At 43.9% G+C, this 23,058-nt stretch overlaps 9 protein-coding genes across 9 annotated transcripts; 6 read left to right on the forward strand and 3 right to left on the reverse strand.

Moving 5' to 3' along the window:
- Nucleotides 1-4,597: 4,597 nt before the first annotated feature.
- Nucleotides 4,598-4,944, forward strand: PHALS_05705 (uncharacterized protein; the record flags this gene model as incomplete). The annotated part of the gene is made up of 2 exons (XM_024719292.1): nt 4,598-4,603; nt 4,672-4,944. 2 exons carry the CDS (start codon nt 4,598-4,600, stop codon nt 4,942-4,944), a joined length of 279 nt encoding a protein of 92 aa, XP_024584605.1.
- A 1,846-nt stretch (nt 4,945-6,790) lies between these two features.
- Nucleotides 6,791-8,596, forward strand: PHALS_05706 (DNA polymerase, family X, beta-like; the record flags this gene model as incomplete). Its single annotated transcript, XM_024719293.1, has 3 exons — nt 6,791-7,022; nt 7,084-7,090; nt 7,153-8,596. 3 exons carry the CDS (start codon nt 6,791-6,793, stop codon nt 8,594-8,596), a joined length of 1,683 nt encoding a protein of 560 aa, XP_024584606.1.
- An 89-nt stretch (nt 8,597-8,685) lies between these two features.
- On the reverse strand, nt 8,686-9,661 carry PHALS_05707 (3-hydroxyacyl-dehydrogenase type-2; the record flags this gene model as incomplete). Its single annotated transcript, XM_024719294.1, has 4 exons — nt 8,686-8,879; nt 8,947-9,137; nt 9,207-9,415; nt 9,485-9,661. The coding sequence occupies 4 exons, from the start codon at nt 9,659-9,661 to the stop codon at nt 8,686-8,688; spliced, it is 771 nt and encodes a 256-aa protein (XP_024584607.1).
- Nucleotides 9,662-9,726: 65 nt separating this feature from the next.
- Nucleotides 9,727-11,713, forward strand: PHALS_05708 (dolichyl pyrophosphate man9 c2 alpha-; the record flags this gene model as incomplete). The annotated part of the gene is made up of 10 exons (XM_024719295.1): nt 9,727-9,802; nt 9,869-10,031; nt 10,090-10,113; nt 10,173-10,284; nt 10,363-10,654; nt 10,706-10,832; nt 10,890-11,017; nt 11,094-11,193; nt 11,267-11,459; nt 11,525-11,713. The coding sequence occupies 10 exons, from the start codon at nt 9,727-9,729 to the stop codon at nt 11,711-11,713; spliced, it is 1,404 nt and encodes a 467-aa protein (XP_024584608.1).
- A 91-nt stretch (nt 11,714-11,804) lies between these two features.
- Nucleotides 11,805-12,651, reverse strand: PHALS_05709 (uncharacterized protein; the record flags this gene model as incomplete). The annotated part of the gene is made up of 5 exons (XM_024719296.1): nt 11,805-11,873; nt 11,938-12,089; nt 12,154-12,383; nt 12,453-12,583; nt 12,643-12,651. 5 exons carry the CDS (start codon nt 12,649-12,651, stop codon nt 11,805-11,807), a joined length of 591 nt encoding a protein of 196 aa, XP_024584609.1.
- Nucleotides 12,652-12,804: 153 nt separating this feature from the next.
- Nucleotides 12,805-13,665, forward strand: PHALS_05710 (omega-amidase nit2; the record flags this gene model as incomplete). The annotated part of the gene is made up of 1 exon (XM_024719297.1): nt 12,805-13,665. The coding sequence occupies one exon, from the start codon at nt 12,805-12,807 to the stop codon at nt 13,663-13,665; it is 861 nt and encodes a 286-aa protein (XP_024584610.1).
- Nucleotides 13,666-13,810: 145 nt separating this feature from the next.
- Nucleotides 13,811-15,833, reverse strand: PHALS_05711 (ribosome-binding factor a; the record flags this gene model as incomplete). The annotated part of the gene is made up of 9 exons (XM_024719298.1): nt 13,811-13,909; nt 13,983-14,150; nt 14,221-14,387; nt 14,462-14,822; nt 14,946-14,994; nt 15,060-15,157; nt 15,256-15,313; nt 15,639-15,731; nt 15,826-15,833. 9 exons carry the CDS (start codon nt 15,831-15,833, stop codon nt 13,811-13,813), a joined length of 1,101 nt encoding a protein of 366 aa, XP_024584611.1.
- Nucleotides 15,834-16,830: 997 nt separating this feature from the next.
- Nucleotides 16,831-19,863, forward strand: PHALS_05712 (heat repeat domain containing protein; the record flags this gene model as incomplete). Its single annotated transcript, XM_024719299.1, has 17 exons — nt 16,831-16,844; nt 16,907-16,950; nt 17,013-17,057; nt 17,169-17,187; nt 17,257-17,277; nt 17,428-17,489; nt 17,585-17,805; nt 17,869-17,946; nt 18,008-18,127; nt 18,198-18,287; nt 18,347-18,417; nt 18,486-18,600; nt 18,661-18,769; nt 18,837-18,869; nt 18,927-19,136; nt 19,201-19,671; nt 19,769-19,863. 17 exons carry the CDS (start codon nt 16,831-16,833, stop codon nt 19,861-19,863), a joined length of 1,818 nt encoding a protein of 605 aa, XP_024584612.1.
- Nucleotides 19,864-20,040: 177 nt separating this feature from the next.
- On the forward strand, nt 20,041-23,009 carry PHALS_05713 (hypothetical protein L915_06464; the record flags this gene model as incomplete). Its single annotated transcript, XM_024719300.1, has 10 exons — nt 20,041-20,105; nt 20,176-20,377; nt 20,448-20,526; nt 20,589-20,869; nt 20,936-20,995; nt 21,050-21,849; nt 21,916-22,063; nt 22,121-22,575; nt 22,643-22,778; nt 22,842-23,009. The coding sequence occupies 10 exons, from the start codon at nt 20,041-20,043 to the stop codon at nt 23,007-23,009; spliced, it is 2,394 nt and encodes a 797-aa protein (XP_024584613.1).
- Between the last annotated feature and the right edge of the window lie 49 nt (nt 23,010-23,058).

The following is a 23,058-nucleotide window of genomic DNA, read 5'->3' on the forward strand; positions in this document are numbered from 1 at the left end:
ACTCTCCCACCATACAAACATCGTGTTTTCTGTGGAAGAAAATGTCTACTGTTCCGTGACAGAGGCCGTTACCATGTGACCCAATACGCGGTTCTGAAAATTGAGGCCTCATTAATCGATCCAGGAGAAACTCGCGACGAGACTCTCATCATCATCTCACTATATACCTTCGGCAAAAGGTAAAAGGGATCTGATGAACCCCGAGTTAGCTGTTCCACCACTGCTCACCAACATTTCAAAAATAGTTTCGTCCGTTACGGGCGATAAACTCAGCCCCCCTCAATTATAATCTTACCGTCTTGGTCTTGCTCTTCCTGGCGCACATTTCTAACTGATGGCGGTCTAAGCTTTTTGGATACCTCAGGATGGGGTTGTGGGGGTAGACTTGTTGTAAGAGGACGCTGTTCATGACAGTCCCTCATACACAACACACTCGCTTTTGCGTCGAGGAAGCGATTCGCTACGTGGAGGATAAGAAGATTGCCCCAGCTAGGAGAAAGCAGAACAGCTTGAGACCTTGAAGAAAAATTTGCAGCTTATTTTAAGTAAGCTAATGGCTCCTAAAGCTACATTAAAACACTCTGAAGGCTGCTAGAGGTTTTACTAATAAAGTATTGGGCTTATACAAACTTGTAACTTATTATCAAGATGAACTGAGATTGAACCTCAGTTCGGAGATACAAGATCATGGACTGACGGATTTTGAATTTTGAAAAGCTTGGATTTGAACTTCCGTACAAAGTCACAGCATACGTGACCGGCTTACGGCACAACTTAGAAAAACAGAGATACGTCGGTCTCGTCACCAGCTCAAATTCGCAAGCAGGAACCAGTATTTTGTACCACACAGAACTTCTATAATTTTATAAGAGATGACAAACTTGCATGTGGAAATTCATACTGTGGTATCCCGTTTATAAGTTCCCACAATGCATGCATAAGGTATATAGATGTATTTTCTTGTAATGGCGAAATGTAGCCCATTAAATCTACCTCCTTTAAAGTCAGAAGTTCTTTGATACTTGTACAGACCTTTTTACGCAATTCACATTTAACCAGTAAAGGAGTGACCATGTGAACGAGTCATCTTTGAAGAGCGTTCATCGCCTCGAGACTCATCGACCTTATCCCCATTTTTGACAGAGATGAAAACATGAAATTCAACATGAAACATTTCTTCCGTTGGCGTCAGATCAACGAAATCTGATCCAGCCCATCGCAGGTAAGTGGGACTCCTTGCGGACGTTTGTTGCCTTAAACCGAATGCAAGACGGAACATCTGCTTAGCCGAGTCGGAGCTGGCAGGACTACGAGCTCTGGTCACGGTAGTGTTGCAAACCACGTCGGGATATCATACTTTAGATCATGAGAAGGTTCCAACGTGTCCGAGTTCAATAAGTTGTTGAAATTGTTGCACCACCTAACACTGAAAAAGTGCATATCATTCAGCGGCTTTTGTCAACGATGACATTTTGATCGATCTTCTTGATCAACAACCGACTCAACCACCCAACGACGCTCCCACGATACTCTACTTTTGAAAGTGGTGATGAACGTGAAAGCGATGGATAGACACTGGATGTGGAAAAGCGCTCATCGCGGGCAAATTAAGACATTGCATCAGTGTTTCTTGGCGCTTGGAGTTCGCTTTGAGAGCCTTTCAAACCTTGTTGCAAGTACAGAACTTAAAATTCGACGTTCAGACTGATGGCTCTGCCCAATGATTGGCTTTGGAGTCCAGTGTCGAACTACGATTCTAACAGGTTCATGATAAATTTGGTCGACTCCGAAAGTACGAGAAGTCTCGTGAGCTGGCTCACGTACACATTTTCAGCTCTAGTATAGAGGCAGGCTCTATCGCGCTCTTTTGAAGAGGCAGGCTTTGTACTCGAGATACTTTGTGGTGCGAACCATTCGTGCATTACGTTGAAATTTGTTCCTTTCAACGCTTGTACGCCAACAAGAATTCCCAGGATGATGATCTGGATCTATTCGCGATCAGGTGTAAAGATTTCATGATCGGCACGGTTATCTGTGAATGGTACAGTAGGATCGACATATACGTCTTTAGCCTACCTACGTAAAAGTAGGATGTACGCGTTTGCGCGTATGGATGGCTAGGTCTAAGCATCACCACTGAATTCTAGCTACTTGAACGAATCAATGAATTATGAGAAAAGCTTTCTGCTTCGCAATTTGGTTAGAGCATATTCAGACCGATTAATCATGCTATGTACAACAGGATCATTTATCACATATACTATATTGCTCTTCCTTTCTCGCTTAATTGTTTGTTTTTTCGTAGATCCAGAACTTTCGCGATCGTATTTCATTGAAACCGCAAAACGGCTTGTTTAATAAAATCTTTGAAGTGCTGCTCCTCATGACTGGTCATGCCATCCAGAGGTCACATTGAATCAAAATTTGCTTTTTAGCTTTGTGCCAGCAATTAGGTTTGACTGTAGCTCCGTAATCATAGCCCCCGCTTAAAGAAGAAATCTTGCCTATATTGGAAGCAGGTGCTTCGGGATGAATACAATGATTTATATAAATTGGCGAGTGGACTATCAGGACATGCGAAGGATTATTTAGAGCTGACTTTGCTAGAGAGACAAAATCGCTCCTCACTTTGAACAACGTAGCGTGACTTCGCATTACCTCCTCCTGGACTCGATTCACACGTCCTATTAGACCGTCCATTTCGGGGTGTACCGCTGTTGACACGGACAATTCGGTGTCCAATATGTGCACGCTAAAACTTAGACGAGAATTGGGTGCCATGTTCAGACACGATCTTAACAGGAAGGCCATACATACGAAAGCAACGTCTACATAGAACTTAGCTGTTTTCTTTACAAAATTTTAATTGAAACAGGAGCAAGATGAAAAATCTTGCTGAAACGGCCCTGTAACACAAGAACGCCTCTGCTTTTATGCGTGCCACGTGGAAGTCCGAATATGAAGTACATACTCACAGACTTCCATCTGTCGGCTGGCGCTAGGCAAATCTCGCAAGTGCTCACATTCATGCGCACCCAGTTATACTTGTGTGGCCAAGAGTAATCACAAGGAAGACTGAGAAACGTTTTTTACTTCCGAAATGACCACCCGAAGGGCTGGCACGTAACACAAACTTTCGTTATCAGGAAAATCAACCCTTGCTATATCTCTGTGTGAACCGCATAATCCAGCAATCCGTTGTGTACTCCAAAAGGATAAATTCGCGATTTTGTGCGAGACTGAAGATTTTCAGTTAAGTGTTAAAGGGGTCAAAGAAGTATTTTAAAAGCCCTAACCTGTCTTTTTGGACTTGTGCCCTTCAACAATTTCTTCGCGTACTGTAGTCGTAGCTTGCGCGCCAATCGTTTGAGCATCTTCGCATTCTCGACATGTTCGTGAATGTTTTCACCTCTGGACTTCAAATAATCTGGACGTCGTGACAACGCATTGGCTTTGCTCTTTGTCATGCTTTTGTTGTGTACAATAAAGTTGGATTTCGCAAAAAAGGAACTTATCGAGCAAATTTCTGCAAGAAACTAGGCATGATCTGCTTAGATGGCAAAGCTCTTGAATCTGATGAAGTCATACTTTAACGCTAGAAGCTCTTTGTTATGAAGTGGATAGTTCCGTTCTGCGGGCTGGAGCTGCCGCGACTGATACGAAACACCTCGTTCTCGACCCTCATTAACGTGTTGCATCAAATTACAACTGATGGCAGAGCCACTTGTATTTAGGACCACATTGCAAGGCTAATCGTGGGATGCAATTGCAAGGACAGGATCTTCTCGCAAGCTTTATGTCGCTTAGACAAATTATGCCTGGTGCTCGTTTTACTATCCCTACTGAACGGTCTATTTCAAAATAGTCATTAAGTGTTGCACCAACAATGCATAATTTCGCGTGTATCTGTGCAAATAGTTGGCCAAGCCCAACCGTTGTTACACATTGTTTGGCACAGGTCAATCATTGATAGCTTTGACTTTCTCCGGATTACGCGAACGCCATTCCTGCCAACAAGACAACTGAAAACGGAGATCATAGGTGCAAAGAAAATGCGCTTTTTCGGAAGCGAAGCATTTTTTCTCTCGCATAACTTGAAAGACTTGACGAAGATGGTCAAAATAAACATCAACATTTTGTTGAATATCGTGGTAGCTTCCTTCAAACTCTCTGACATCACTAACCATTCCCACAGCGTACCACTGTGGGTACTGACTGCAGCTAGTGAAAAATCATTTTTGCGCTATCGTATCTGGTAGGAACCATCTTCAGATCGATCGCACTAAAACAGTTCTGCCAACCATTTCATCATGGACTATATCATTTCGTGGGAACGGAATCTGGGCAGATATGGTCGCATCGTTCAATTTGCTCATAGCATGAACAGTGCGCAAACTACCTGTTGCTTCTTTTTGGAATGCAGTGCGGAGACTTGCTCTTACGTACATGACCAGCCTTCTGTCACTGCGCAAAGAGCTTGTCATATGCATTGGGTTGTTCTTTCGGCACCAGCCACTGCTGTGTGATACAATACAAAATGCGAGGTCACTAAATTCATGAGTGAGTAAACATGCTCACCAAAAATCCGTGAAGCCTAATGAGCGTGCTACACGACATTTCTTTCTCAGCGGTGCCGCTACAGCGACAGATAAAACATATTTATTGTATCAGGGCTTGGCTTTTTTCGCGGTGGATTACTTTCGCGTATCGATACAAAATTTGCACAGGAGACTGCATCAGGCTAACTCGGGATATAGTTTTGAGGACCGTTACGTTCGACTCCTTTGTCCGTCCCACAAAACAAGTTTATCGGGACATCCAGACAATACGCGGAGGCATTTAGGATGCCAAAAGAATAATGGATCATTCTGGGAGACTAGAATCCATTCTCCCTCAAATTTACATTTGACTGACCAAAGTTTCATTCTCAAGCTTAATTTGTGAAACCTCAACAAAACTTGATGACACGATTTAATATCAATGCGCCTTGCAATGGAAACATTTGTCGAATACTCGAAAACTAAAAAACCACGATATTCATTATATAAAAATAATCTTCGACATTATAACTAGTGTTCCCATCGAGAACACTTGGGAATAAATCAATCGCTTGACTACCAACCATTATCATGATGCTTCCAAACATAGCATCTACCACAGAACCGAACCTTTGCTCCTAGCGTGTTTCCTTCTGCCTCAACTTGATGGCGCGAAAATCCAAATTTCAAGTATGGCCAACAGGTAGATCCCCTTGAGAAAAAAGCGAATATCTGTACGTGTAGGATGGTCGACTAAAACGTTTTTCATCGCACCTCATGGTGGTCAATGTCAATAGAACACAGCCCTAGACAAAAAACTTTCCCGATGGGAGTTGAGGCTCGCAACACTGGATTGTTGGCTATGTCCAAGACAATTTTCGAGCTTTCAGTAGTATTTTTGTAGCCCGACTGTGTCCATGCCTCCGTCGCACTTCCAAAATCACCTCCTCCTGATGCCTAGCCAAACTTATAAGCACAGAAGTGGAGATCAGAGTTCAATTCAACATCTACTGCTCTTAAGAAAAAACCGGGTGATCACGGAATGTCTCAGTGCGATCTGCCTCATCAGATGAAGGTGATACCTGTTACCGTTACTTGAAGTGGGTCCGACCCAATTCTGGCTTCGAGTACCCTCAATTCCTATTTATATTCTTGATATGTTCTTACGAGTGACCAGAAACTCTTATCGTGCTGTACCGCCTGATTAGGCGGTATGAAAACTTGTACATTTTGACTTCCCAAAAATAATTTATGCTTGTTGTACAGAGGTACCGCATGATAGTGTTGATTCATGCGCGTAACCTTCTACCGTGGAAATCGCGAACGTGGCGCGTTAACGCTCTGTTTGGAGAGTCAAAAATGAGATCTTTCCGTCTTTGCTATCAAAAATGTGAGAGCTTTGCAAAAGAGGCTTTACTTGTCTATTTGTATTTCTGCAGACGCCAGGTTGCAACCTCCAAAAGTTAAGCGTTTTCGGGTGGCAATGACCACTTTGAAACCATTGGGCCTATCCCTTTCCAACCAACTGAAGACAAACTTATCAAGCAACGCTAGGACAGATACGTGTGCATGCCATATTTAATCATCACAGAGGATACAGTCTAATTCTGACTCGGTCGTCGAAAGGCGAAGGCGATAAGTTCTACTCTTTGCAGCAGTGTTGCCGTGCACACAGACCAGAGGAAGCTTTGACTTTACCAGTCTGCGTTCACTTGCACATAGAGGATGGGCTCGTGGGCACCATCCAATTGCAAATGCATCTTACATTATTTTGCTTTGAACTCAAGATCAATATAACGAGGCCACTTGAACAGTACAAAATATGTCTGTTTACTTTCAACAATGATAAAGCTTTGCATTGCGTGATTTTAGCAACAAACCTTCATTTGTATCGAGTAGAATATGATACTACATCATCAAACATACACCATACACCATCACAACACAATTAAAATAATCTCCGACCATACCAACAAAATTCTGCTTCACGTCATATCGGAACATTTGAACAAAGTTCATTGTCTACGCGAAAGCAAGGCCAGCTCGTGATATACAAACGCAGGGACGATTAATGATGTTGCAGGCCATCAGTAAACTATCACGATTTAAGCATAGTAGCATTGACTCGTGGGGGGAAAGCTAAACCGGGTACTGATTATTTTTTCACATCAATCTTTATTACTGGCCATAATTAAGCTACAGATGAACACTTACTTTCGCAGATTACACATCGAAAAAAATTGGTTTCCTGAATGACAATCACCGTCGGATTATCTCCGCGGCTTGTATTACACCCACAGCGCAAGCGCAAGTTCTTTGAAGACCTTGCGCAATTGCTTGACGAAGAACCACCCGAAATCTACCCGCTACAAGGCGCCTTCTATGGCCCTGAGCTTCCCATGAATGCCGCATTGCACCCGCCTTCGAGTTTAGAGTCGAGTAACACGACGCAGCCAATAGTTATGCCATCTCATTCTCTTAATGGTGACTCGTTCGAATCAATCGAATTTGATACAAAGCGCATTCGGCCGAGTATGATCAACAGCCTTGAAGTAAGTCAGCAAAGCAACTCGCATAACGAATCATTAACAGACAGTCTGCTCTTTCTACCCAGCGCAATCAACAACAACAGTCTAAACAGTAGCAACAGCAGAACTCAGCAACGAAAGGACCAGCGCGTGCACTTTGAATTTGAGCTGGAAACGAAAAATGACAAGGAAAAGTGCAGGCGCGGTGGTAATTGCGCCGCCCGGTTTTTAGTGACAACATTGTCCAAAAGCGGTGTAATGTCGGAAAAGACACCAGTCGGTTCGCGTCTGGAACTTATTGACTATTATGACGTAGACCGCATGTGCGAGGCCTCGCCTTGCTGGCTATATAACAATGAAGCGACTTGCGCAATGCATGAAGGCTTTATAAGGCGACCTATGCTGCTATTTTCGCTTCAGGCGCTTGATGAATTTATTGCACGTTGCGAATGGTTTGATCAGCAACGATGGCATGTACAAGCGTGCAAGGTTGCTCGGAGAGTTCTTACTGCCATGTGGGAGAATGATGTGCTCGACTCGGAATCTTCAGGGCAAGATCTTGTCCTCCGTGACTACATTTTCCAGAAGTCGTCTGTAAATGGTGTGGCTCTTGAAGTCTGGCGCATCATTGCACGTTATTGGGAAAAGTACAAGCAGAACTATCTTCACCATCAAGAGCTATATTTTGATGAAGCAAAAAATGGTGAGATTACTTCTATTGCGTCAGAGTGGGATCAAGCGCGGTCGTTGCTTAACGTGTACGGAATGAAGTCGAATCGAGCGCAACGACTACTAGAGCAGGAAGGTGGCAATTATTTTAATGTCAGACAAGTAATTGACAAACTTATCCGCGCACAGACTCACGATATTCCTATTGTTGAGCAGCTTCGGGTAGGGATCGATTTTATTGTTCCTGCTTCAGGTTTGGGCTCTAGTCCAATCGTTCGACGGCCTAACCTTAACCAGAAAGACGGAAAAATGGCTTTTAACGCCATTCTCATACATTTAAAAAATTGGAACACCAAGATTCAAGTGTTTCCATGTGGATCCTTCTCTCGTGGTGCTGCATTTATATCGGTGCTTGACATTCTGGTTGCGGTTCCAACTGTGCTTGAAATTTCGACGACAGCAAACGCAGATGTAGATGCACAACAGTTCGAAGAGGTAATAACAGCACTTACAGCAGCAAATGTGATTCAACATGGAGCGATGCGACGTATTTCAACTTCTCGTGGGGCTTGTATTATCCCTTTTAAAACCAGCACCGTTTTGCTGGACATCAAAATTTTTTCACCTCCTAAAAGCTGGATTGCGCTACTTTACTTTACGGGCCCCGAAAGCTTTGTACTTTCATTTTTCTCTGATCTTTTGAAACAATCGCTGCAAGAAATTTCAAATACTTCCTTCGATTGCATATACACAAGTGTGGTGGAAGCTATTGGACTGAAAGCGCTTTTGAAAATTGCTTCAGAAAAAGATCTTTTCGAGTTATGCGGTCGAAGATATTTGCAGCCGACCGACCGACTTTAAATTTTGATTGTTGATATTCTGAAATCTAGTACCTTAAGAATTCAAAGTGTATATTCGGTTTCGAAATTGCATTCTGATAGAGCCGCGGATTATTTGGGCGGCATTCGAATGGCACCATCGAGGCGAATAGTTTCGCCGTTAAGCATCTTGTTGTCAATTATGGCGTGAACCAGCTGCGCGTACTCCACGGGATTCCCCAGGCGATTGGGAAATGGAACCGTCTCACCCAGCTGTTTTTGCACCTTTTCAGGAAGTCCTGCTAGCAATGGAGTCATAAACAAACCTAATATATGAAAAATTTTGAAGATGTCAGCGTTGTCTCACCACGAGTAGATTATAAGTAGCTATACCTGGCGCAATAGTGTTTACACGTATGCCATACGATGCGAGGTCTCGGGCAAGAGGCAACGTCATTCCAACGATTGCTCCTTTGCTAGCTGCATACGCCACCTGTCCGATTTGACCATCGTACGCGGCAATACTCGCCGTGTTAATAATGACCCCTCTCTCGCCTCCTGGTCCTGGTCTTGTTTTTGACATACTACATTTCACTAATGAGTGTACTTTGATAAAGATGATTGTGCCCTGCAAACTAATAGATGCCTCTTACCGCTCAGCAGCGAGGCGCGCTACGTTAAAAGACCCCACTGTGTTGACATTAATACTTTGCTGAAACTGGAACAATTGGTGTACGCCTTTTTTGCTCAACGTCTTTGCAGCCAACGCGATTCCCGCGCAGTTAACGACAGTGTTTATAGGATTTCCGAAGGCTGATTCAGCCAAATCTAATGCCGCGGCGACATCGTCTTCGTTCGTTACCTTCCCACACGAGTATTTTATATGTCAGCCCAAAAATGTTTTTTGTGATTTAAGTTGCAAGAAATTTACGTCGGTGGGACAGAAGTGACATGAGACACCAAGCTTTCTGGCGACGTTGACGCCGTCACTGGTCGGAAGATCGCACAATATTACGCTTGCCCCGTTTTCTACGAAGCGAGTAGCCGTAGCACGACCCAAACCGGATGCGGCGCCTGTAATAATAGCAATTCGATCAGCTAGAGCCATTCTCAACAAATTTTGTTTGTCTATTAAAGATGAAGTTTACATATCAATTCTAACAGTCACTCAACATGTGTGCAGATACTAAGAGTTCGCTACTGCATCGGGGCTTGCAATTTCTGGAGAAAAATGATGAGAGGAGGACTGGTACGTGGCTAATGTGGCTATTCGTCGTCCTCACTCGCTGGTTAGTTGGTCTACACTCGTATTCAGGCGAGCGCAAACCACCCATGTTCGGAGACTATGAAGCTCAGCGCCATTGGATGGAGATTACGACTAATTTGCCACTGTCTGACTGGTATTTCAACACCACGTCAAATGATTTGATGTACTGGGGTCTGGACTATCCGCCTCTGACTGCCTACGTCTCATACCTGTTTGGACGCGCAGCGGAAGTCTTTGAACCTGCTATGGTGGAGCTTGCGAGCTCTCAGGGGTACGAGTCGGCGACCAGCAAGGTATTCATGCGCACGTCAGTTATATTATGCGACGTCGCACTCTTCATTCCTGCGATTAGCTATCTAGCTCGTGTAATTTACGGAAGCAAGCAGTGGACGCAGCGCTCAGCGTTTTTTTTGCTGATTTTGCTGGAACCTGCAATTTTGCTTATTGATCATGGCCACTTTCAAGTATGCTTTCAAATAAGGTATTAACAGCGACGTTGAACTCTGTCTAATGGCATGTGTGGATCTATATTGTGATAACAGTACAATAATGTGAGCTTGGGCTTCACAGCTTTAAGTGTGGCTCTCATTGTTGAAGGTCACGAATTTCTGGGCAGTATTTGCTATTGTCTAGCGCTTAACTTTAAGCAAATGGCGTTATACTATTCTCCTGCGTTTGGGATATTTTTATTTGTACGCTGTCTTTACCGAAAGATGTGCGTTTTACATCTTGCAAAACTTGTGATTGCGGTCATCATCACGTTTGCGCTCATGTGGGCTCCATTTTGCGCATATCCATCAGCGATGGAGACTTGTTGGTCTTCGTTAACACAAGGTACGCACCTTTCAGTCGGTCCCTAAGTAAACTCTAACCGGAAATCATTAGTTGCTTCTCGTAATTTCCCCTTTAATCGAGGGCTATTCGAAGATAAGGTCGCAAACTTTTGGTGTATCGCCGATTTTATTTTTAAAATTCGTCGGCATGTTACTCCTGCAGTGCAGATGCGTCTTTGGTAAGCTGAACATTTTTGTCCTAGGTATCACTAATCTCAAATACTTCTCTGCTTTAGCACTTTGATGACCATAATGGGATTTTTTCCGTCAATTTTTGACTTATTACGACGAAAGCCTACGAGCCTGCGGTTCGTTTTGTCACTTGCAATCTGCTCGCTTTCATTCTACCTGTTTTCCTTTCAAGGTGACAACTTCCTTAACTTGCAACTTTTTTTCTCGAGTATATTTAACACGGATTATTGTCCTGAGCGGCACTTAAGTTCATGAGAAGTCGATTTTATTGCCGCTGTTGCCAATGTCATTTCTATTTGCGCACAATGCACTTTTGTCAGGATGGTTTAGCGTGGTATCTACTTTCAGGTCTGTCCCTTATGATAGCATTTTGGTTTCGCGTAAGTATACCATTTTCATCTGTATTTTCTGCCTCCTCTAGCATGTATTTTTTGTTGAAGAAAGATGGTCTTGCCATTCCCTACATCGTGTTGCAAGTCGCCTTTGCAGGGATTGCGGTGTCTCCATTTCTTCTATCGGGGGCATCAAAGCATCTTCATGCGCAGCAATCTAGTTGTGCGCCAGGCTTTAAGCATGATGGAAATGTCAACCCATATCTTCAGGCTTACGTCTCGGTATGAGCTTGTGCTTTAAACTTGGTCTTCAACAATTTATATTTGATCGTCGCTGCATGTCGTAGCTATCTCTGCTCGGTATAGCCTCGATACACGCCGCTCAAGCTTTGATTACTCCGCCCCCAAGATATCCCCACATCCACGACTACGTTTTTGCTGCCTATTCCTGTGGTCATTTTTTACTTGTGCTGGTGTATTTAACGTATTGGCAGTGGACTGCAGAGACTCAAAGCGTGAAAGCCAAAACCGAATAGTTTTGCATTTCACAATCAAGGCACGTTCATTTAGATACCAGATATTACTCAAGATTGCCTTGCCCGTAAAAGAGCAACCTGATGACCAGCTCTACTTGTTGGATTTAAGAAACTTAAGCTGCTTTTTTAATCTTGTCTTCTCATCCTTAAATGCCTGCAACTGGATATGGCAATAGACTGTTAGTAGTAGCAAGACAATATCATTTGGTCATGCATTCAACTACCATTTGGCGCTGCTCCTCAGGTACTGTGACTCTGTTGGAGTTGATATCGGCAATGAAAGCGGCTTCGTTGTCGCGCGCTTCAGCCAGAAGCTTTTCTAGCGACAACTTCATCTCAAACGGCGATACGTCTTTGTATGGAATCAGGAGGTTGTCTAAATAACCATTACAATGCTAAAATCCAAACAATGTTGTTGTCCCGAAAGCAGCATTACGAACCATCCATTGTCGGAGGCTCAATATTTTCTGTTTGCTCTGTTTGCTTGAGCACCAGCTCACCCTTATCCTTATGACTTTGCGTCATAGCTGCTAGTGATCCTGCTTGCTGAGCTCGCCAATGCTCGTACTCTTCAAGACTCATGCTCCGGCCTTCTGGCTCCTGAATTGCCAACCATCTTTTGACACCCGTCGGCAGAACGTCGGGGTCGTAATACACATACGCCACCCCGCTGCACATTAAAATCATATTGATAACATCAGCAACACTTCGCAGAATTCGAATAGCTTCGTCGATATACCCCATGGCGCCTGCCAAAGTCAGAAGCGAGAGAAAACTTGAGTTTTCACCGCTGTGTGGTGCCGCGCTTCCATAACTGATATGACGCAACACGACTTGACAATTTTCAGCAGACCGAATCAGTCGAAAAGACTACAACAAAACAGCGTTACGACTTTAACTAAAGATATGCTATCGTTTCGGCACCGTACTCGAAGCATCTTGTTGATGATTAATTCGTGTGAAACATCACTTTGTTGTTAAAGACCTCGTGTTCATTACATAACTAAAGGACTTCTCTGGGGATGTTTTGTTGCACCATTGGTTCTCAAGCTCGCCAACTTCATTCATCTAGGCGCCGCCTTTCTAGCATTATGACAACAAAATTCAAATTAGCGTTATGCCAAATCTCCGTAGGAGAAGACAAACAGAAGAATATTGACACAGCCACCGCGGCCGTGACCAAAGCTGCAAAAAACGCGGCGCAGGTGGTGTCGCTGCCCGAATGCTGGAATTCGCCTTACGCCACCACATCTTTCCCGCGGTACGCTGAAGAAATACCGGAAACAAAGGACCTTCTCAGCGAAAGTAATCATCCGTCCACCTTTGCATTGTCGCAACTCGCTGCTAAGCTCAAGATCTATCTTGTCGGAGGCTCCATTCCCGAAAAGGACGCATCCGGCAAAGTATACAACGCAACCGTTGTCTTTTCGCCTGAAGGCGAAATCATTGGAAAGCATCGCAAGGTTCATTTGTTCGATATCGACGTACCCGGCAAGATAACTTTCAAAGAGTCAGATACGCTTTCACCAGGCAACAACATAACTGTCTTTGATACTCCCTACTGCAAAATGGGCGTCGGGATCTGTTACGACATCCGTTTCCCGGAGCTATCTATGCTGATGAAGAAGCAGGGTGCACAGATCTTGCTGTTCCCTGGTGCTTTCAACCTGACTACGGGACCCGCGCACTGGGAACTTCTGCTGCGCGCCCGTGCAGTCGATAATCAGCTGTACGTGGCCGCTACCTCTCCTGCGCGTGGTCCCGAGGGTGGGTACCAGGCTTGGGGTCATTCTACCGTCATCTCACCCTGGGGCGAAATTATAGCCACCTGCGGCCATGGGGAATCCATCGTGTACGCTGAAGTGGATTTGGACAAGGTAATGGAAATGCGTCGAAATATACCCACATCAAGCCAGACGCGCTCAGACCTTTACGAGCTAGTACAGAAGTAAAAGCAAAACCTGTGGGGAAAAAGCTAGCTAAACATTATTGACTTGAGGAGTAAATGCTTTTTCAAGCTAACGATCAGTAGATCGGTATCTTGCCATCAAATTATAAGTTTGTAAACAAATTATGCTATTGCAAACGCAACTGAGTTCACACATTGTCCAACCACTTCATCTCCGCCTCAAAAAGCGTCTGCGCTTTTTCGGCCTTAGCTTCCTTTTGCTCTTTGAATTGAATAACAGGAGAATACTGTGTACGTCCAATGATGCGACATCGATTAATAAAACCAGACATTTACCGTTTTACAGTCGCTTTTGCGCACCTTTAAGTTTAAATGCTGAGTGACGTTGCGACGGACCCAGCGCTCCTGACGCTGAAGTCGATTTTTCAAAGCTTCAGCTTTTTTCTTGCCGATAATTTGATCTTCTGAATTTAAGCGAACAGGCTCCCAGAACAGCACGATTTTGCGCAGGTCTGGCGATACGTTTGCCTTTCAAATGTATGATAAAACAAAATAGCATCAGCAGCAAGGGTTAATCAAAATTTCAAATTGAGTGCACCTCGACAAATGTAGGCACGATATTTGCTCCAGACAAATCAGCATCCTCTACAAGCAGAGTCTGAACATATTCTAGAACGGCGATACCAACGCTCTCCTGTCGATACGTCGTGCGCTCAGCCCTAGACGGCTTCTCTTTCTTCTCGAGATGAACAAGATTTTTTTTTCCTAAAGTGGACGACGGCAGTGGGCACTCCTAAATAAAATTGAAAGACCTCAGCTTCGGCATATCGACAACGTACTCGGATTAGTGCTTGGCATCCGCTCGGCATTTTTTCCGGTCGGCGTCGAGTTCGGGTTAAGTTCTCGCATCACTTTTGCAAGCTTCTCCTTCGGAATTAGTTCCTTTGCACGGTCGACTTTGTGGTCAATATCATCATCGCTGTCGTCGTCTTCATGGGCGTGCCGCTGATTATACGAGTCCATCCGCTTCTGAAAATCAGAAGGATTCAGTCTGAAGAGTTCCTCTGCTTCATCCAGAAACTTTTCAGCCTCCTCATCATGCTGATCGCTCTCATCATGATCGACTTCTTCATCATCGTATAGCTCCATTGAATTCGACAGCTCTATCATGCCCGGCGGCAATAGAACCTTGCTTTGATACTGTTTCAACGTTTCGTTATACCAATGAGAAAATTCTGTATCATTTGTCTGTGATAAGAAACACACGCCAGCGTGTTAGATTATTCCCAGCAAACTATAAAACCAGTCTAGTACCTACCTCACCGCCTTGCATGATCGTCGCTGGCGTAGAAGATGATCGGCCAGGCGAGCCCTTTCGATTTCGGCGAGCCAGGACCATAACAGAAGCATGAAAATATCGCCATCGTAAATTCGTACCAATATGATTCGAATGCCTTATAAGCAGATGCGCAAACTGGAGCATCGTAGTAGCCCTTAGAGCCGCGTACAAAACGCTTAAATTTAATGTAGTGGTGCTTACACATAAAGTCAAAATTTGCAATAATTTTTCTTTATACTGCTGGAGTGTTTCGCGAGAATGTTGCGAATTCTCGCAAAACACATAAAAATCTACCTTGAATACATGACGGCGATGAAATTCTGAAATTCTGTGGTGGCTGCACAGACAGCTTCTGCACGTTCACAAGATAATTATGTGCTCAGCTTAGAAAGTCTACGGTGGGATGCGGAATGGAAGCAGTGGATACCATTAAAAACTTCGTGTTTTATGAAGGGAAGCGTTGCAAGCAGCCACATTACGACCATCAATCACCTTGTAGATGTAGGTAGGGTAAGACAATCAAGATAGCATCACATTATACTTGATGTTGCATGTCAAGTAACTACGTAGATTCGAATATAGCCGAACTACTGTGTCGTCGTTCCATTAGTCAAGAATTTGCTTCGCGTTTATAGTAGTATTACTTCATAATCAATCTGTGACGAATGCTGTCGAACAAAATTTCACTCCAGAGCACCACCCTTACTGGTCGATCACTGTGATCAAGCGACGCATTATAAAACAATAATGTAATTTGGACCGTCAAACATCTGTAAAACATAAGCAACAGTGATTAGTGGCTCAGCAGATATGCACTGGCTGCTGAATACGTTAAGTCAACTCGGGGTCTACTCATTGCATTACTTAAGCATTGAGGTGGTGGAATGCCTTGGTAGTGAAATCGTCTGGGAGGGCAACTCGGCTGTGGTTTGACGTAAATCTCACTTCTACAGTTTTTTGCCGTGCTGACCCCGTCGAATATAACCTATAGCAAAATATAAGGCTCTTATTGCTTGCTACCTCTGGTAGGCAACATTAAGAACGTAGTTTTAGACAATTTGGTCGTCCTAACGCCCGCGTTTTTTAGCCAAGTCATCAGTAGTTCTGTCAACGATTGGTCTGTCGACTTTAAAAACACACGGCAGCACAGAAGCAAAGTCTCACCGATCGCCACTTTTTTCAGTAGAAATGCAATCAATTTACAAAAAAGTTCCTAAACAGAATTGTGACCTCATACCCGCTTGCAATCTTGTGAACGCCGTTCTTTATTGGTGACTTTTCTCAGCACATGTTTATAGACACAATTACGGACAAAAGCAAAATGCGCGAAAGCTATTTGGACTTTAGCAACATCCTCCGACAATCTATAGGGGAGTCATCAACTTACTTGAATACCCGCATCCTACTGACAGTTATTACTTTCAGATTCTGCACTAAATAGCACAAAGAAGTATAGAAAACTCAGTTGTCAATTTTTTGGAAATAGGAAACACATGCGGGTGTATTTACTCACAAAAAGATCCGTGCAGCCGACCGCTTTAATATATCAATTATTGTGCGAGTATGCTGCTTGCTGCTTGAAGGCAAACTGTCAAAGCATCGTGGGTAGTGTGTCTCTACATACTGACCACTTTAGTAAGACACTCGACGTTTGACGATCATACACTATATGAGATCTGACTGCTCGCCAATTTTTGATCAAAGTGGTGTCAACGTGCCTACTTCAAAAGAATATATTGTTTAAATTGATGCTCAAGTATGCTCATGCATTTACTTCTACCCCCGAGCACAAGAAAGGCTAGAAGTCCCACAAGAATTTGAATATCTAGTTTGGTATATAATCTCAAAAGCTACACGGGTCCAAAATTAATGTCAAGTTCAAAGTGAAACTCAACATAACTATTGTCAAGAATGAAACTAAATGTACTGCATAGCGCGTGTCTAGCAAGCCACTGTCTTCTTTACGGAGTTTTTCATATCAAAACTTTGGTACTACTGAACTCTGCCCTATAGTGTAATGCGTACGGACACTTACAGCTCACTTTTGGCAGTGATTTTGCCATTATCTGCGGATTTGTTTGGAAACCGTCGGATTCGTGCGTAACGAGACGCCTACATCAAGAATCGATCGTCTATGTGGGTTCCGGGCTAGCAGTGGATCGAGCGGCCAAATTTCGGTGGCGCATGATTCAAGGATGATTTGACAGCATTAAGCCTGACGGCGCGGTTATACTACTACGTGCGGTCATTGCGAATTTGATCCTTGACTTATATTTGTATTATATATTTGGACAGTGCATTTCTTAAGAATGAGATGTCCGTTATCGGGAGAAGGCAATGTTTTCTGTCAGATTTTCAAACCTTCGAGCCTAAATTTAAGCCTTAAAGGCCGTCCAGGGCGCGCCTGGCGTATCTCGTGCCTTATCTGCTTTGCTATCTATTGCTTAATGATAATTGGAGAAGTAGAATGACCCGGATTTGTGATAAAAGCCGCGTATTCGCAATATCGCACAGTACAACGCTAAAAGGTACAGATAGCGTTAAACTAGATAGTCTTTTCGAATTTGTCAAGCGAACACAAAATAATCGTTTGATATTGTGTTTATATGCAACTGATACACAGACTCAATTCATCGCATTCAAAACCTGACCCTGTTGACAATGGATCTCAGCCCGGCGTGGCAGGAAATAACGCAATTTCAGAATGCAGGCATTGTCACATCCGGGCATTTATATGCGGGGGATCAAGACAATGCATCCATTCACAAATTCTTGGAGAAGATCCCAGTTGCGTTGCTGTTCGCATGTCTGCAGGACGCCAGCGACCGCGGATCCACCGAGCAGGTATGCTCCTATGTGTTTTCTGCGATGACATTTTTCTAAAGCTTCAGGTTCTCATTCTTAAAGGTGAAGCAAGCGTGCAATTGTATCAATCGTGTGCTTGGCACCAAGAGCAATGACACGGACCTCTTTTTTCAGCCGGATGTGCGTCTTCAGATCGCCATTAAGGAACGGTCGGACTTCTGATGTGCTTTTCGTACGACAGATTATGCCATTTATTTTGGCTGGACTAACACATGTGGAAACGGAAGCACGAGCACTCGTGCTGAGCCAATTTATTGCGCATTTAGGGCGGAACCCGTCACTGGATCAGATTGGTGTCGTCGTAAGTCAAAGGCGCTGATTACTAGGCTCGAACGATGTTGTCTAAATGGTTGCAATTAATCATTCATCAGACACACTCGCAGGTTTTGACGCAAATATGCGATATGCTAGCGGATGAAGACATTGAGATGGCTTCTAAGGCCTCAACGGTGCTGAAGATGGTGGAGATATTGTTAATTTACTAAGCCATTAAAATGCTAATGACTAATTGCTTCGCTAGTTTTCACGATTCACTGGCAGCAAACTCTATCAAGCAGTCTTAGACTTGCTGAAGGCTAAGGTACAAAGCAGGTATGTCAAGAGAGTGTGTTACTGAACACAACATTATATTCAATAATTGTAAAATATGATGTTCCTAGGGAAGTCGTCGAGAATTCAATCGAGTTCATGCGTTACTTAGAAACAATTGCGATGATTTGTGCTCAAGATGACGAGCACATGGAGTATGGCATATCTGCGGGTTCCATTGACCTGGTAACATAAATTGCGGTAATTCGATAAAATACTGGCTGGCATAACCTTGTTCTATGAAAGATTTTGAGCTGCTTGAAGTCAAATGATCCATTGTTTTTAATGAATGTCGTTGATTTGGTCCCGGCAGTATGCCAGACCAAAGTTGGTGTCGAATATATTTTCAAGTCTGGTACGTCTACATGCGTGTTTATCGTTTCGATTAAATTGCATGATGCTAACACATGACCGATCCACAGGAACATTGAAAACTTTACTAGCGATGAAAGAAGGCAAGACGGGCGCAATGTTTGTTAAACTACTTGCTGGATTAACTTTATCGTACGCAGATTCGTTTGTAGGAGGAAATGCAGTCCGACTTGTGGGTGAAGTTACAGCTACAGCGGCGAATTTGAATATCGATTCAAGGTATTGGGGTGATGTCGCACTTTCAAAGGCCTTGTTAGAAGCAGTTGAAAGTAAAATACAGAGTGCCGATTCGTTGCAGCAGGTTGCAGCCATGGACGCATTGGCTGCGTTTGCATCATCGTCTGAGAAAGGTGAGGAGATTTTTCAAGTTTAGTGATTACATACTTATGACTGTTCTGCGGTTATATGAAAAAGAACTTGAATTTTTGCTCCAGCACCGAAGCATCTGTCATCTATGGCTTCGGCTAGGTAACAGTGCCACGATGCCTGTCAAAGCCAGCTGTTATCATTCACTGGCACATGTGCTCGAAAAGTTTACGCGACTCTTTAAAGAGCCCGATCAAGTCCCCGAAGAGAACGCTTACGTTTGGACTATGTGTGAGCAACTGTATAATAGCCTTGGCGTGGAGTGCGGGCAGCAGAACACGATGATTTTGCTAATGAAGTCACTTAAGCAGCCGTTCGAAGAGCTGCGAACATCTGTCTTTCGCGTCCTCCGCTCAGTGGTGGCACAGAATAATCCATGGGGTATACATGCGCTGCATTCGTACGGCGGCTTCTTCGAATTTCTTATGGATCGCACCACTGAGCCGACCAAAGAGACGCGCGAGTGGAAATTTTCCGTGCTCGATGCTGTTCTGGCCTCACCTTATAAATCGCTGTTGGGTACGTGCAGTATTGGCTATTGTAATCGTAGGCTACACTTTCGCGTCGTCTCATGCATACACTGCACTTTCGGGGAATTGTTGTTGTCATGTTGTAGATCCATCGCTGTTGGAAAAACTGCAGATGAGTTTTTGTCACGGTCCCTATGTTGGAACGGCAGCTTTAGCTGAGCTGAATCTCGAGTCTGCGTAAGCTTAGTGTCAATTGGATCTTAATAGGAAAAACATTTGTCGCGATTGGAGCGCCTGATATTTGTATTTGACATCGCGTCAGTTTTTGCCCAATCACATATTCTAAATTATACTGTTCCGCCAATAAAAAGGCGCTTCCACCTTGCCTCGCGGCATAGTCAGTGCTCTGGTGTCTTCCATGGACTCTCCAGGACGTGCGCCCTTCCTGTGCAATAGCACCGCCTCCTTCCATCCACCCGACTGGTGCTTAAGCAACTTTAATTTGATGTATGCTTTTCCGCATAAATAATCTTGTTCTTGTTAATGTATGCAGGGCGTGCATGCCCACTGAGTCCAACTCACATGCAAGACTCGAAGCTTTTCGCGACGGCCGCCACTGCGTAACATATATGGTAGCCACACAGCGTATCAATCTTTTCGGACGGGACCAAGAAAGCTGCGATCATGTGTTGGGAAATCCGTCCGTTTCGAGGAAGCACGCAGCCGTGATTCACGACAGCGAAGGCGGTATCTATGTGCGTGCGATTAACTGGTTTGATTGTCATCAAGGCTTTGCTGATGTAGCTGTATCACTGTATTCTATAGATGGTGGATCTTATGTCACGGCATGGTACATTCGTGGGTCGCAAGAAAATTCCGCCGCACGATCCCTATCTATTACATGGTAAGCGCTTTTGTACCTTATTTATTGTGAGCAAAAAAGCCCACATCGCGTGCTGTTGCAAGATGGAGACGTCATTAGATTTGGACAAAGTGTTCGCGTGTACATTCTGAAAGGTGTTAGCTTAAGTGGCATTAGTGCACCTATAAAAAAGTCATGGGGGCGCAGACTTCGTGTTCCGCATGTCAATATTAAAGCTGCAGTATTAAAAAAAAGTCCTGGCAAACCAAAAGCTTCCTCTGCGGTGACGAAGCTGGTCAATGCAGTATGTTACGGATCCCTCAAGGATGAAAAAATTGGTTCGTTTTTATCAGGCGTGCTGGAGCTCGGAATTAAAGATAGACAGGTGCATGCCTCGTCATGCAGGTAGTTGGCGTATCAAAATAATTTGACCTTCCATCGATGCTTATAGGGAGTTGCAGATACACTGGTGGAGAGGTTCCAAGCTAAATACGAGTTCTACGCTACACATGTAAGAATTTCTCGATTTCTTCATTTTCATGATTTTAAATAATTTTGTGGATAGGTGCATCGGAACGCATTTGTTGCGACAATGGCTTTATTGAAACAAAGTCTGTGTTTGCAAGAGCTTGAAAACAATCTGGATATCTTTACTAATATTTCCCAGCAGCGAAATGATAACATGTACCGTGCTGATGCCCGAAAGCTTCTGCAAGCGATTGCGGCTGTTCGGCTCGATCCAGATAATCCCCAATTTGCTGACCCAGACACCACCGAAGAAGATGTCGGCTCTGCGTGCCCACCAACAGCTAATAATCGGGAAGGACGAGAACGGTCTATCAGTGACGAAGGAAAAAAACTTTTTCTTTCTGGTCATAAAATTCAATTGCCAGATCGAGCCGAATCGGTCGGGGCATATAGCGACTTGGGTATGAATCACAGAACAGCTAATGGTCAAGATGACTCTCGCTACAAGACTTCTCATTATCCATCCAGTAATGAGAACTGTGATGACGAATCTGATATAAGGTTGACGGCTCCTGTCTACGCACCTCCTTTGGCAATCAGTAACGGTCCAGATCAACCTTCTGTAAGAAATGGCGATGGATCAGGTTTTAACTTCATAGGGCACCCAGTATCCGAAGTAACTACGAGCGACGAATCTGCATTTGAATTTATTGGAGGGCCTGATCCTGCGATTGATGATTCGTCCCGGAGCACTTTAACAGATCAGGCTCCCAACCAACAATTTGGCACAGATGCTATCTTGAATCCATCCACCGTTGCTGTTGAAGACTTCTTGTTGAAACGTCCATCTGTGGACAGCCAAACCTTTGACGACATGTGGGAGTCAGCAAATGATTCGTACGATTGAAGCATAAAGTAATTTGCGAGAATTGCAAGTCTCTGATCAATATTGTTTACGTGCAGGGTAGAGTGCTCGATGGATCTTGGCTCCGTAGATGCCCACGAGCTAGACCCAAGCGATCTTCAAGCATTTTTGCAGAAATATCGACTGGTGTGTGTGTATAGCAAAAAAGTTGCTGGGCAGCAACAGTGGCTCTTCATAGCAGAGCAGGTATTTTGTTGCATATTTTTTATTTGTATTTTAGTGAACTCAAATTTTTGTGTGTAGAGATTTGAAGGAACTATTTTTCTGGTGGACATCAGTGTTATTCCAGGATTAGCTGATCTGTCGCTGACGATTAAGTGGATTGTAAATTCAATACTCTATCGAAACGGCCATGTCATCTTCATGGAAATTCTCAGGTCTGCACTTCGTCAATATGCAGACCAGGCCGCGTTCTGTGTAGCAAAGTCGCATCAATTTTCTCCTTCACAAAATCACATTCCGCAGCATTTTATGAATGAAAGAGAGCCTGGCACGACTAAAGTCCAGGCGCTTTCCTGCCAGCCAAGTCGCTCTGCATCGCGTACGGTGTCCCATGCAACCTCTTTAGACGATGAAGAAGATCTTGATGACGAGGAAGATGCTGATGATAGCACAATGCTAGCTCGCGATTATATGACCGAAAACCCCACAATTGACGCTGGGAAATTTGAAGAAGTTTGGGCACGGGCGACGGAAATGTAAGTATTCTGGGGTATGATGTAGCAACGATTTATCCAGCCATAACAAATGTCTCTGTTTTCTTAGTGCGTCTTTATCGTACTGTTTAAGAGAAATGCCTGAAGTGGATGAAGTAATTGAACACTTTTGCAACAATTACCTGATTTGTCTGGCGAGTGGAAGTGTAGACAAAACAGTCAAATTCTTTTTTTTCGCAGAAATGGTACGCCCGTTTTGCATATCACTTATTTTACACACTTTTGACACATCGACGTTTACCTATTAGACGGAGCTCCAGTGCGTGTTTTGTGTCAAGGTGTCAATTCGTGTTAACACTGGTGCATTGGAAGGGATAATTAAGCGTTTCGCTGTCCAGAAGCGTGGCGAAGAAGAAGAGGAGCAGATTGACTCCAGTTTTGTTAGTTTTATTGAGGAGGTCCTCCAAGACCTTTAGGCAATGTCTATGTCGAACAAGCTCATCATCGTTGATTGAGAAACATAAC

The sequence above is a fragment of the Plasmopara halstedii genome (genome assembly GCF_900000015.1).
Source record: "Plasmopara halstedii genome assembly, contig: Scaffold_2904, whole genome shotgun sequence".
NCBI classification, from domain to species: domain Eukaryota; phylum Oomycota; class Peronosporomycetes; order Peronosporales; family Peronosporaceae; genus Plasmopara; species Plasmopara halstedii.